We start from the raw sequence: 13841 nt of genomic DNA, 5'->3' as shown, positions 1-13841 counted from the left end.
AATGCATCACAACTCAGCAATAATTATGCTACACAAAAAAAGCACAGTGTACACAGTAGGAGGAATATAATGTAAATATGAATCCTTAATCTTCTATGATAGCAACAGTAAGATTAGGTAGTGATTTTAACATATTGTTGTCAGTATTAAAATATGGACCTAAACATTAAGTTGGACACGTCAGTTAGGAGTGAGTTTCAGTGAATTCAGCCTGTTGGCTTTGAAGCTGATCCCAAATGGAGCAGAATTCCACTTCAACTTACAAACCAGTCCCAGCATCATCTGGAAAGCCACAGCTACTGCAGCAGGTGTACAGGTGTATGATGTGAGCTCTCAGTATACTCACCTCTTAAAAAGCAACAGTATTTGATTGTTTATTTGATTCATTACAGAGCTTGAAAGCCGTGACACAATCCCCGTCTTTCACTGCTCCCTTACCTGATAAGAAACTCTTCTTTTTGCGCTCCTTTGTTAACAGTCTTGCAGGATGTTGTGCAACTTTTTCCCTTGTGCGCCTGAAACTGAACCAGGAATGTTTATTTCAGCAGTGTGTTCATTGTTTGTTCATGTCAGCACCACACCCCGCTCATTCCACTCCAGCAGCCCCCGACTGCTTCGCATCATTAATGTCTGTTTGTATGGAGGAATTTTAAAATAGCTGAGATTGTGTTTTTTACTTTTTAGAGACTTTCCCTCTGCTCCCGGAGGAAACTCCGCTTTCCTCCCACAGTCCAAAGACATGCACTTACTGGGGTTAGGTTAATTGGCTACTCTAAATTGCCCATAGGTGTGACTGAGGGCGTGAATGTGAGTGTGGATGTTGTCTGTCTCTCTGTGTTGGCCCTTTGACAGGCTGGTGACCTGTACAGGGTGGACCCTGCCTCTCGCCCTATGTCAGCTGGGATAGGCTCCAGCCCCCCCGTGACCCTGAACAGGATAAGCGGAAGTGAATGGATGGATGGATGGCTGGATGAACAAACTGCAAAACAGACACAAGCTGGTCTTTCACCAGTCATGTGAACACTCACTGATATCACACATTTTCTACAGCCAGATCCTGATTCACTCTTATCTGCACCCAAAGCCGACTGCAATAGTGCAGCAGTGTTATTTGAACAGGGTAAAGTTGTACACTGGCTGGAACTGATTGCAATATTTGATCATGATTGTTGCAACAAAAAAAGGCCACTTTTTTGCAACATATTATTACAAATCCAATTTTTAACTCGTCACCCGGAGACTAAACATCTAATTCTGTTTTTTCGTTGCATTGAAGAAGGTTGTTTAATGTGATGTGCAAAAACAGACTTGAGCACACAGCAAATGTCCATGCAGACCATCAGTCACATACTCTCACTTTATCAGAAACCTTAGCAGTGCTGTGTTGGGCCCTTTTTGCCTTCAGATCGGCTTCAGTTCTTCGTGGCACAGATTCAACAGTGTGCTGGTCTGAGCTCTGTGACATGAAAGCAGCCATCAGAAGATGGGTACACAAAGGGCTGGACATGGGCAGCAGCATTTGGTATCAGAGGCGCACCGCCACCACCACCAGCAGGCTGAACTGTTAATACACGATCCGGTGGTGAGTACTCACTGAACCACATTAACATCCAGTATGTTCTCATACCAGGGTGTCAGAAAAGCAGCATCCTGCTAGTTTGTTGGAAAAGTTCATTTTTAGCTTCAGCCGATGGATTTTCTGTGTGTAAAAAAATCCGCGACCACACCCGGCAGCTTTTTAGTACCGGTTGTGTTATCTCAGGCACGCCCAGCATCTCTTCACATACATGAATAGGGGACAAAAGTCCTGACAACGTGTTGACACATGTCAGAAATGCTCAGCTGCTCAAGAATACGTTTAAAACTCAAGGTTAAAACTTACAGTTGTTTCAGCTGCGTGCACAATCGTGCACATTTAGTGAAAGTCTGCTTAAAAATTTAACATGACTGCTAAGTTAGAGCAGCTTCTCTAAGCTCTAATAAAGAAACAGGATTCAGAAGTTTCTTATAGTTGCACAAATGCTGGCACATCACAGATATGAAATTAAAACATAGAACATAAAATAATTTTTATTTTAAGGAAAGTTTGAGCATTTTGGGGTAATGGTGTGCTAGAAACTTACTGCACATGGGGGTGGGGTGGGGTGGGGGGTGGGGGGGTGTCTTGCATATTAGTGTCAGTAAAAGCCAGAACAGCTTGTTTTACGCTCTGCTTTCTCTGGGAAAAGTGACACAGAGATTTAGAGGGTGATGGTAGATCAGGCACAGCTAGGCCTACTCTGTGATCGCTGCAGTTTTCTCAAAAAAAATGATCAAACTATCCCTTTATTTCAGTGTAGAAATGAATGAGAAAAAGCATGACATTTTGATATCATTGCTTACACTAATTAGTATAAATAAGTAGAACCATCAAGATATTCTATTTCTATTCTATTTTAAAGGTGACAGCAGTGAGGTAGAGGAGGGAAGAGGCATAGTGTCTTCTCCTGAGTGCATGTTATCTGAAAGGTCTCAGGATGATGCAGTTTTTTTACTTCTCATTGTTTCCCCTGCACAGCCGACAGTTACAATAAATCCTCACCGTCTGTGGCATGTGATGATTTATTGTAGACATGTTTTATGAGTATGTTGTTGGTGGTGCCATAAAATCTTTCTGTGCAAAGCAACGTGAGCACAAACTGAGATACAGTGAAACCTGAACTGAATATGGACATTTCTGTATTTCTATGTTCAACTCCACATGTGTTTGGTGGTGGTCAGAGGGGCCGTAGGCGCAAATTGGCAGCCACGCCTCTGTCAGACTGCCCCAGGGCATCTGTGGCTACATTAGTAGCTTACCACCACCAGGTATGATTGAGGTGTGAATGAATAGTGCATGACATTGTAAAGCGTCTTTGGGTGTCTAGAAAAGTGCTATATAAGACTAATGCATTATTATTTTATTATTATTATTTTCACTGTCAAAATAATAATAATAAAATAATAATGCATTATTATTTTATTATTATTATTTTGACAGTGAAACTGATTTTTGAGCCCTTCTTTTGCCCAACAGCCACTTATGGAATAAGATACACAGAGGGGAAAATTTGATACACTGTACTGTATTTGATACACTGATTAAATTCAAATAATTAATTTGCATTTGAAATAATATTTGATACAATAGAAAAACAGAACTTAATATTTGGTACAGAAACCTTTGTTTGCAGTTACAGAGGTCTGACATTTCCTGTAGTTCTTGTTTGCACACTGCAGCAGGAATCTGGCCCCCTCCTTCATACAGATCTTTCAGGTTTCGGGGCTGTCGCTGGGCAACATTGATATTCTGCTCCCTCCAAAGATCTTCTATTGCATTCAGGTCTGGAGACCAGCTAGGCCACCCCAGGACCTTCAAATGCTTCTCATGGAGCGACTCCTTAGTTGCCCTGGCTGTGTGCTTCAGGTCACTGTCATGCTGGAAGACCCAGCCAGGACCCATCTTCAATAATCTTACTGAGGGAAGGAGGTTGTTGGCCAAAATCTCACGATACATGACCCCATCCATCCTCCCTTCAGTACGGTGCAGTCGTCCTGTCCCCTTTGCAGTAAAGCACCCCAAAGTATGATGTTTCCACCCCCATGCTTCACGGTTGGGACGGTGTTCTTGGGGTTGTACTCATCCTTCTTCTTCCTCCAAACACGGTGAGTGGAGTTGATCTGACCACAGGACCTTCTCCCATACATCCTCTGGATCATCCAGATGGTCACTGGTGAACTTCAGACAGGCCTGGGCATTTGCTGGCGTGAGCAGGGGGACCTTGTGTGCCCTGCAGGATTTTAATCCGTGACAGCATAGTGTGTTACTAATGGTCATCTTTGAGACTGTGGTCCCAGCTCTCTGCAGATCATTGACCAGGACCCCCATGTGGTTCTGGGCTGATTCCTGACCTGTCTCAGAATCATCCTTACCCCACAAGGTGAGATCTTGCATGGAGCCCCAGACCGAGGAAGATTTAACAGTCATCTTGTGTTTCCTCCATTTTATAATAATTGCACCAACAGTTGTTGCCTTCTCACCAAGCTTGCCCATTGTCCTGTAGCCCATCCCAGCCTTGTGCAGGTCTACAACTTTATCCCTGGTGTCCTTAGACAGCTCTTTGGTCTTGGGCATAGTGGAGAGGTTGGAGTGTGTGTGTTTATACAGGTAACAAGTTCAAACAGGTGCAATTAATACAGGTAATTAGTGCAGAATAGGAGGGCTTGTTAAAGAAAAACTAAAGGTCTGTGGGAGCCAGAATTCTTGCTGGTTGGTAGCAACCAACTGCATCATCTTTAGTTCATGTCACTGAAATGCTGCAGAAAACTTGTTGCACATCTTGAATAAAGTTTCTCTGAATGATCAGAATTATTCACAAAGACACATAAAAGCATAAATGGACTGATCTTTTTAACTTACCTTGAACTTTAATACTGCAGAGCACGCCTGGCTCCACTCCCGTATAAATCAGTCTGAGACGCGCTCAGACTGATTTATCCAACATACCTGGAAGGTATGGAAAACAATATAGGCTGTATTCTAAGGATAATTTGCATCTCTTGTTGGTTTCCTTGGATGACACTAGATTGACAGCTGCGTGACAATCATCACTTTATTTTTCACGGGGTAATTTTAAAACCATTAGAGTGTTTAATCTCTGTACAAACCAAACCTGCCCAAGCAAGTATGGCTTTTAGATATTCTTCATCATTCATTAAGATGTTGGTGCTTATTCATATCAGGCCCCGTTCCCATTAACAGAAGAACAAATGAGAAATCAAAACATGCAACCTTACTGTCTTGATGGCTGAGCCACCCAGACATGCTGATTTCAATAAAAACTCATGTCTGTACAAAGTTAAGTTATTCATTGATGTGATTTCTTAGTGCATCTTTAAATGACCGAGCCGGTGTGGTCTCATTCCCGCTCACCCTGTTACAGCTTCTGTTTTGTCTATGAAGGTAAAAGTGAATTTTAGAGGAAACCAGTTCTTGTGAAAGTCTTTTTGTTACAGCGATGACACAATAAGATAAGTTTCTGTTATCTTTGGCTCACACCCAATCAGACGTGGTGAAGCACAGTTTTCAGCGCTGTTATCTCTCCATCTGCTGTCACTGCATTAGTGGATGCTTGTTCGGGGTGGAGATTCTGAGGAACAACAAAAACTCTTCCCTCTTACTTGTGGCCCGGCTGTTGTGCTGACATGCTTTTCAGGGGAGTTTTTAAAAGGTCATTTTTGAGTGCTCGGGTATGCTGCGGAGCATGCTTTCTGTAATGATGCATGAGATTTTGTTGTATAAGGTAAAACTTTGAATCGGCGCGAATTTATAGTATTTATTTAATCTTCGAGTGACTATAGCAACAGGAATATTTTATTTCTGTTTATCATTCAATTCAATTCAGTTTTATTTATATAGTGTCACAGTAACAGTCACCCCAAGGTGATTTATGTTGTAGGGTAGATCCTGGAAAGAAACATGACCACTCAGACAACCCCCTGTTGGGGGGGTGGGGGTAATTATTGGATCCCCTGCTGAATTTGTAAGTTTTAAGTTAGGAAACATTACACGAAAGTTATGAACCGATTCTTGCAGCCACAGGGAGAACATGCAAACTCCAAAGACCCCAGACTGATGTCATCATCTCCTAAAAAAATAGCATGTGACTGCCTGTATAAGCTTCTATATTCAAAACATAAAATCAGGTTATAATATGTTCTGTTTTATCCTGCAGGCACAATTAATCACATACAGGATAAAGACTACATTCAAAATCAAAACCTTAAAGCAACACAAGTGAATGCACATGTAATTTATCATTATCACTAATTGCCTTGCATTGTTATAAAAGAGACATGCTTGCACACAGTATGAAATTCCAGGAGCAGTAAGAAAACAGATTAAGGGACTTAATAAAGACGGGAGGGGCTGCATGGGCATTAATAATGAATGACGGGACATGAGCTGAAACACAGCTGCAGCGATGGTTAGAGGTGGAGTCGCATCACCAACAGCAACAAACAGTGCCGGAGCCTGACATGGATCATCACAGGAACTGCACTGTGACCCTGACCTCTGCGAGGGTCACACTCTCCGTGTGAGTGTGTGAGGTTTGGTGTGGGTCAGTGTGAGGCTCTGAGCAGATGACCCAGCTGTGACAGAGTCCAGATGCTGGTGGTGGTGAAGGTGAGACGGAGGCTCGGATGGAGGTCTAAGGGTGAGGCAGAGATGGGGAGGAGGTGGGTTGCCTGAATGAGTCTGGAAGGCAGATAGAGAGAAGATCACTGGGGTTTAACGCAGGTAGAATGGAAGCTGATTGGCTCGGAGAAGGCAGGAAAGAAAATGATTGGACTAGAGCAGTGGTTCCCAAAGTGTGGGCTGCGGCCCCCTGGTGGGCTGCGAAGGCACTGCGGGGGTGGGGGGTGGTGTGCAGTAATAACAGCAATCCGGTTAGAAATTACTCACAAGTATGTATAGTTACATATTTATATAAATGTGCTTATTCATATAGAAAGTGAATTCAAACTGGTAATAGGAGGTGATATCGGAATTATACCCGATGTGTTAAAGTAAAATATTTTTGTATTGCAGTTCTCAAAGGCTGCATGATGAAAGTAGGCCACACTGGTTAGTTTGCACTATTGTGATAGATTTTACAGTAGTGTACTTGTTGCATGTTGGATGGTGCAGAGCATGCAGTGGTGCTCACGCTCAGTGTGAGGTTACATCAGGAAGACATTCATTTCAATTTAAGGTGATGCTGATTACAGTCACTCACCAAATTGTAGCTTTGATACCAGCTTTGCGCTGCCTCGAGGTTGGAAATCAGCCTCAGATTGTGCAACATCTGGTTACATTTTCTTGAATTCAGTTGTGTAAATACAGAAAGATCAGAGAATCTCAGGATAGCAGCGCAGGCCAGCTGATCACAGCCTGTACACAAACACTGGGCTGCACTGTACTGTTCTGGAGCTCATGATGATAAATGACTTATTTCTAAGAGATCCTTCTCCTCCTGTGGCACCACGACACTCCATCTCAGGGTTCCTGAAGCTGCCAGATCCCACTTTCAGCCTTGACTGCAGCCACTGTTTGTGCTCTTTCATGGTTTTTTTTTTTTTTCTTGCTACATCCTCCAGAACTCTGCAGTCGCTGCTTTTCCTTTTCAAACCAACTTTCTAACCACTCAGCAGTCTGTCTGACCACAGACTTCCCCACAGCCCCTTTATCTGTGTCACCAAAGACAACCACTGAAGTGAGACCATAAATCCTGTTTGTTGTAAAACCTTGAAACAGGCACAAAATCTGCTTTAGAACCCTCGACTTTTGAAGCCCAGCTTCACGTCTCCTCTCTGCACTTATTGTTGTTGGTTGATGCATCGTGTCAGGTTTTCTTTTCTTTTCACTCTGTTTGGAGGAAAATGAAAAATAAATGATTTGAGTTAGAAAAAGAATATGAATTGGTCCAAAAATGACCTTTTACAGCTGTACACCAGTCTTAGAAATGCTCAGTTTTATAGGTTACAAATCTGCCAAGTTTAATGGTGAACACACCAGCAGACGTTTACATGCGCTGATGGGGCTGCTGATGGTCATTAACTTTAAAACTGAAGGGTCACAATTACACAAACAACTTTTCCTGTTGTTTTTTTTGGGGGGGGTGAGGCAGTTTTGTGAGAAAATGCATCGTTAGGCCTCGAGGATGCAAACTGTGAAACTCTGCATGGAAACAGTTTAGAAGAAAGCTCCACTGAGACCTTCAACATGCTGCAAACAGATAAAAAATCTAAGAATACAAAGATGACATGAGGCAGTGGCTGCACAATGAGTACTTTTGCTTTTTTTTTTTTTTTTTTTAGACAGAACTAAAGGAAATCTGAGTGTTTTTCCATTTCTGGTCTCCACAGACTGCGCCTGCGGCTGGCTTCAGCTCTGCAGCCAACAGTATAACCGTTTTATCACAGCTCGGATAAAATAAGTTCACCTAAGCTGTTTGTGTGTTCACTGCGACCGATGCCAACCTTACATAACTGGCTGACTCGGGAGACTCTTTCCTCAGTGCTGCCTGTGTTGCCATGATTTTTAAGATTGTGAAAGCTGCTTTTCTTTTTAGATTTAAAACTAAACGCTCCGTAACATCAGACCTGTCTGATCTTTTTATACCAAACAGGAATCTGAAGATCTTTGAAGTGGAAGAGCTGCATAAAGGTCAAGAAACTGAAAGTTGTTTGTGTTGTTTCAGTTACGTCGAGAATCCTTCGTGCGGATGGTAAATACACCTGCTTCACTATGTTTAAAGTTTATAAGCTGCAGACGGGCAAATACAGCATTTAAAGATCAGGGTGAGGGCAGAGTTTTATTTTACATCCTTAAGAACTGCGTGTTAGCAGTGTTGATCTTAAGAACCTGTTCTGCAGATTTGCATTCATGCAAGTAATGTTGTTGACTCACTTTATTTAATCTGTGTTGATTTCAGTTTGTTTCTTTGTCCTACTGAACTTTTCTTTAAAACCTTTAATCCTAATAATCTCAGACACGCTGTGAGCAGTGGAGTGAATCCTCAGCCCAGACGTAAACTCAGATTTTACATTTTCAGAGAAGAGCAGGACCCACACTTATCAGTTATCGCTATGATGAGTAACATTAAGTTAGCTTTTCTTTGCTTTTGATTTGAGTGTTAAAAAAAAGGGATTCAAGCTCTTAGTGCGTCTAAACTTCCTGTAAGTCCACTGGGACAAACAAAGGAAAAACCAGCAGGGATGAGGAAGACGGAAGAAGAAAAACAGAGAGGAATGCAGGCTGAAGTGATTCACTGGCATTCTCACGAATTCAGACAATGCCTCACCTCCTGGCTGCTGCGCTTTGTAGCAGGCTCGAAGTCGCTGCCGCCAACATTAATCGTTCTGATTAAGATCTCAGCAGCACAGTGAAACCACATCACGCCTCCTCCTGGAATTCCTCGGAAAGCTCCAAGTGCTAAATACTGCAGATCGGCATGAAATGGTGCAAGGGTCAGTGTACACCCACTCTACACTTAAGGTTAAGCCAAGAGTGCAGACAGGGCTGATTGAGATCCTCACTTTAGTACCAGCCATGACTCAATGCTGGACCACCGCAGTCCTGATGGATCTACAGTGTGCCACGGCTATTTTAAGACTTTCCTTGGAATTGTGAATTATTCCTCTTTAGTTAAATACCTGAAATACAGTGAAGTGACTGAATAGAGAAGTGGTCCTCATGCTGCAGAGCAAGGCCCTCTAGTGGGGTGCAGAGGCACTGCAGGCAGGATGGCCTGTTGGACACATTTCTGATCTGATGGAAAGTTTGACTTAAAAAAAAAAAAAAATTAATGCACAAACTATACAGATCGCTTTTTTTTGGCATTTAGCATGTCAAGAAAAAAAATATATGGTATTTTATTTAAATGCAACTTTATTAAGTCCACCTCTAGCTACAATAAGCATAAATGGAAGCTCAGTATAAACTGTGAGAACTGCCCTCCCCGATGGCTGTAGTGGAGGCGCAGCTAAAGCCTTCCCTCCTTTCTTCACAGCAGCTTCATTAGTGTCTGTCCTGCAGTCAAAATGGGGATAATGGGGGGAATAAGGCATAAAAATGCTGTGCAGTCTAAATTAAGTGGGAAAATTAGTCACCCTGACTGCAGGTGGGGTTTAAAGAACCTGTGGGAAAATATTTTCCATACATTTAAGAGCCTACTGATGCAATCGTGTTGACCTTTATTTCACTCAACTCGAATCCTTTCAATGTTTAATAAAACGCTGCAGTGGATTTTTCTGTCCCTCGCTGATCTGATCTGTGGTGTCACTTTTTCAGGTGTCCTGTTGAGACGTCTGTATTAAAACTGCAGTTTGGGTTAAAAAAAACAAACAAACAAACAAAAAAAAAAAAACAAAAAAAAAAAACCTTTTGAGGTGCAGGTGAGGCTACAGGAGAAATCAGCTGCACAACTCAGTGATTAAATCATATGCAGAACTTTTAATATATGCAAAGTTTACAGCAAGTATCAAACATGGGACTCTGGGGCCAGAACCGGCCCACCAAAGAGTCCAATACGAACAATGAGAACTGCAGTAAATATCTTCAGTTTTAGAATAAATGCAGCAGTAAGTGTTTCTAGATCTCGACAAACTGACCCATAGATTAAAATTACATTTGGTTTTAATAACTCACATATGAACATTTTGTGCTTTTGCAAATTGCAGAAGCAAATAAAAATTAAAGCAATATTTTTAAACCTTTTCTCTGCCCGTGAACGTTTTGGGGGGTGTGTGGCCGACTTAAAGCGTGCCTGCGCCTCCGTGTGGACAATTTACAGATTTCAGAAACCAATTCAAGGTCTTAAGAAAAATAACTGAAACCATTTGGTTCACTTATAAAACAAACTAAAGAGGAAATGCTGTGAGGCATCGTATTTGTCAACACAACCAGCTACACACACGTTTACAGACACCGAACAATAAAACCTGAGCAAACCTTCTCTGTAAACTCACTGAACCTAAATATAAAATCGTAATAAAAACTTTAATGTAATTCTGAAAATAGAACAGAGGTCTTCCCTTTCATTTTTAAACACTTCAAGGCTCTAAACTTTATCAAAAAATGAACAAAAAATAACAGCATAACAGGAAATATATAGGGGGGTGTTTATGATTCATTCCCCCTGTTAACTTGCTCTGCAGCGTCTTGCTCAGGGGTCTTGGGCACAGGAGGTGGAGGGCGCTGCTCATCCTTAAAAGTCTGTGAGACAGGTTGTGGGTGGCGCATGAAGACCTGCCTGCAACCCTGACACACACACACACACACACACACTGTATTACACACCTCTGTGTAAACAAGAACAGCCATCTGTTTTTAGTGTGTTAGAAGCAGTGGCTTACAGCTGGCGGTCTAGGATTTGGGGGTAGAGGGTAGTTCACAGCACCCTGGTGGGGGTGCGGGAACATCAGGGGTCCAAACCCAACAGCTACGGGGGGCACCCACTGCATGTTGGGCATTAAGTGTGGAGGTGGAGATGAATAGCTGCTGGGGTAACAACTTGGCATCCTAAATGGAAAGGGAATAAAAGGCAGAGGTCCCACCTGCCCGTGTTCATCGAAACCAGGTGTATCTGGAAGGGAAGAGACGGCATCATAAGCAACTGTGCGCTTTAACACAAATTCCTCCTTAAGTCTGCATTTTACAGTGAGGGCTTCAAAATATGGGGGAAAAAAAAAAAGCCAGGCAGAGAGAAGTTACTCCTCAGTCAGTTTATATTTTGAGTTTTTAAGCCTAAATTTTGACTTACGGATGAAATTTTTTTAAAAATTTTAATTCTGTGGCAGAAACATGCTTCCATACATCACCCATAATTTAAGATTAAAGCAAAAAATTCACTCTAAAACACCAGGAACACAAAAGACAAATCAATTAGCATGGAGGCACACCCAAATCAAAAATAATTGTGTAAATATAATCTATTAACAGAAGACTGAATGAGTAGAAAAGGGAGCAGATAAAATTATCCACTTAAAATATTCTGTTGAAATATTCAGAGCTGAACCGGTTGATCTAATAATTGATTAGATTATTAAATATTAGTTGGGAAATCTTCCTCCTTTTTTGCACATGCAGCTGTCGAATCCACCACTGATGACATCAGCCCCACTGACCACACCACCATTACTTTTACCCTTTATAAAAGAAGCTGCGGTAAAATGTAAAACAGTGGGTTGGATATATTTTTGTTCACATTTTTTAGCTTTGATTCTAAAGATTTAATTCAGGATTCAGGAACAACCAACAGAGCAGCATGTTTTTAAAAGGACTGTGTAAATAAAAAAATAAAAATAAAAAAAACACCACTCTGATCTTCTGGAGGCTCGTTTCTGCTACTGAAGAAAAGCAAACAAACAAACAAACAAACAAACATCCATAAGTCAAAATGTTGGACATTTATCTCAAAACTATGATTTACAAACTTAAGCTTCTGAGAAATAACTTCAAGTCAAAATTTTAAAATAATAAATGGAAATTTCTACTTATCACTGCCAACGTTTATTTATTTTTGGCTGAAACAAGCTTCCATAGCTACATGCTAACACAAAAAGCCTTTGTACACTCCCCACACCTAGTGAGTTTTCTATTTTGTATTTATTTATATATAATTCGTGTTTGTTGGTGTGAAACAATCAGCTTATATTAACTTTTCCCTGCGTCCTTGTAAGGAGGTTCACATTAATCCAGCCCAGTGAGCTCAGCATTTCCTAATTAACAATATTAGCTTACTGAGAGGAAGACGTTTCCCGCTAGTCGACGGCAGCTCATCCCTCCTGCTCGAACCCGACACGGGTTGTCCTCCCGACTCAGGCCTTCCCCAGGGGTCGGCGGGTGTGCCCTTCTCCGGGGCCCATCCGGATTGAGGGCCCATCGGTGCAGATGTAGATGGAGCTCGGCCGTCCCCACTGCCGGCTCCGGGTTGCTGCTCTTTCTTGGTCTTTCGCATTTCCCTCTGGAGAGCGGCGATCTTCGTCCTCTGCGTTATCAGGGAACACTTGGAGCACTCGCACTTGATATAAGGGCAGATTTTTGTGTGGCCCTTCTTCAGAGTAACGATACCGTGGTGGCGGCAGCGGGCGCATTTGGGCCTCCCTGAATTGTCGAAGCTGTTCGGCAAAGACATTTAGTTTACCGGGCAGCTGCTTCACTGAAGCTCTACTTGGTGTCCGCATATATATCAACCGAATGACCCCACTCACTTGACCCAAGCCGAACTATGTTTAAAAAAAAAAAAAAACGAGAAAAAAAAAGTATCATTTTCAAGCCTGGGAAACCTGTCACCGTCTTTGTCCCACGGGCGGGGAGCCAATCAGGTGCGGGTATCGTTGGGCCCCCCCTATTAGTGCTGATTGGTCAGAGCAGATTGCTGTTGGTGGGTCACTTGGGGGCAAAAATGTATTTCAGTATGAAATGTACATTTTTGACCAGTGGATGCTTTGGAGTGCATTTTTACATGAAAATTTTAGCCAGTGGACAGTTGTATGTGCAGTCAGACTGTCATTCATATAAATTTGTTAGCTTAGGTAACAAAACTATGCGTGGATAACCTGGGAGCTCTTTTCTCCACCCGTGCAGGTGTCAGCTGCAGTGGATTTATGCACAATAAGCTGTAGCATTTTATCAGGTTCGTTAACACCACAAACCAAAAGCTGTAGCTAAAGCTTATATCACACCCACCCGTGATAAAATAACCAAAGTGTAAGGAACAAACCTCATTTTAAAAAGCTTCTGGATATCAAGTGTTAATTGTCTGTTGCATGCTTTGTACATCATTTGAATAAATAGACTTTTAAAAAGATAACTGCACCACTTGCTCCTAACAAAGAACAAATTTATTTTATCCCACAACTTTAATTTTTTTCTGGATTTTAATCTATAGCAGGAGCAAACCATCCATTAGGGTTCAGCTAAAAATGAGACCATAAGGTGCCATGTGAGTTATTTACATCAATGATAAATGAAAATGAAAATTTTGGCTTACATTTCTATATTTACAGTTGTGTTAAAAATAATAGCAGTCCAAGATGACTAATCAGATCATCAATATTTTTTTTTTTTGGTTGAAATCATATAACTACATGACAAATAATTTACCAGTAGGTCTAGTAGAGTCATAGAAAACCAACAGACCCAACATTCATGATATGCGTGCTCCTGAGCCTGTAATTGAATAATTCATTGAAAGGGGTGTGTTCAAAATAATAGCAGTGTAGAGTCCAATCAGTGAGGACATTCTTTCTGTGAAAAAAAACAGGCGTCAGTCAGG

General features: G+C 41.7%; 1 protein-coding gene across 1 annotated transcript; it reads right to left on the bottom strand.

The window, feature by feature from the left end:
• Positions 1–10013: 10013 nt before the first annotated feature.
• Positions 10014–12865, bottom strand: LOC115788596 (doublesex- and mab-3-related transcription factor C2-like). Its single transcript, XM_030741698.1, has 3 exons — positions 12305–12865; positions 10918–11147; positions 10014–10822 (listed from the first exon to the last, which is right to left on the bottom strand). Exons 1-3 carry the CDS (start codon positions 12696–12698, stop codon positions 10685–10687), a joined length of 762 nt encoding a protein of 253 aa, XP_030597558.1. The 5' UTR covers positions 12699–12865; the 3' UTR covers positions 10014–10684.
• Positions 12866–13841: the final 976 nt, after the last annotated feature.

This window comes from Archocentrus centrarchus, chromosome 11, assembly GCF_007364275.1.
Source record: "Archocentrus centrarchus isolate MPI-CPG fArcCen1 chromosome 11, fArcCen1, whole genome shotgun sequence".
NCBI lineage: Eukaryota > Metazoa > Chordata > Actinopteri > Cichliformes > Cichlidae > Archocentrus > Archocentrus centrarchus.
This window is presented reverse-complemented; position numbering and strand designations above follow the sequence as displayed.

What these genes read in the sequence shown, in the direction of transcription:
- LOC115788596 (XM_030741698.1), bottom strand. Translation starts at nt 12,698, where the DNA reads ATGTCTTTGCCGAACAGCTTCGACAATTCAGGGAGGCCCAAATGCGCC. An exon ending in CGGGAAACGTCTTCCTCTCA is followed by an intron (nt 11,148 to 12,304) that starts GTAAGCTAATAT and finishes CTTCCCTTCCAG; the next exon opens with ATACACCTGGTTTCGATGAA. An exon ending in CAAATCCTAGACCGCCAGCT is followed by an intron (nt 10,823 to 10,917) that starts GTAAGCCACTGC and finishes TGTGTGTGTCAG; the next exon opens with GGTTGCAGGCAGGTCTTCAT.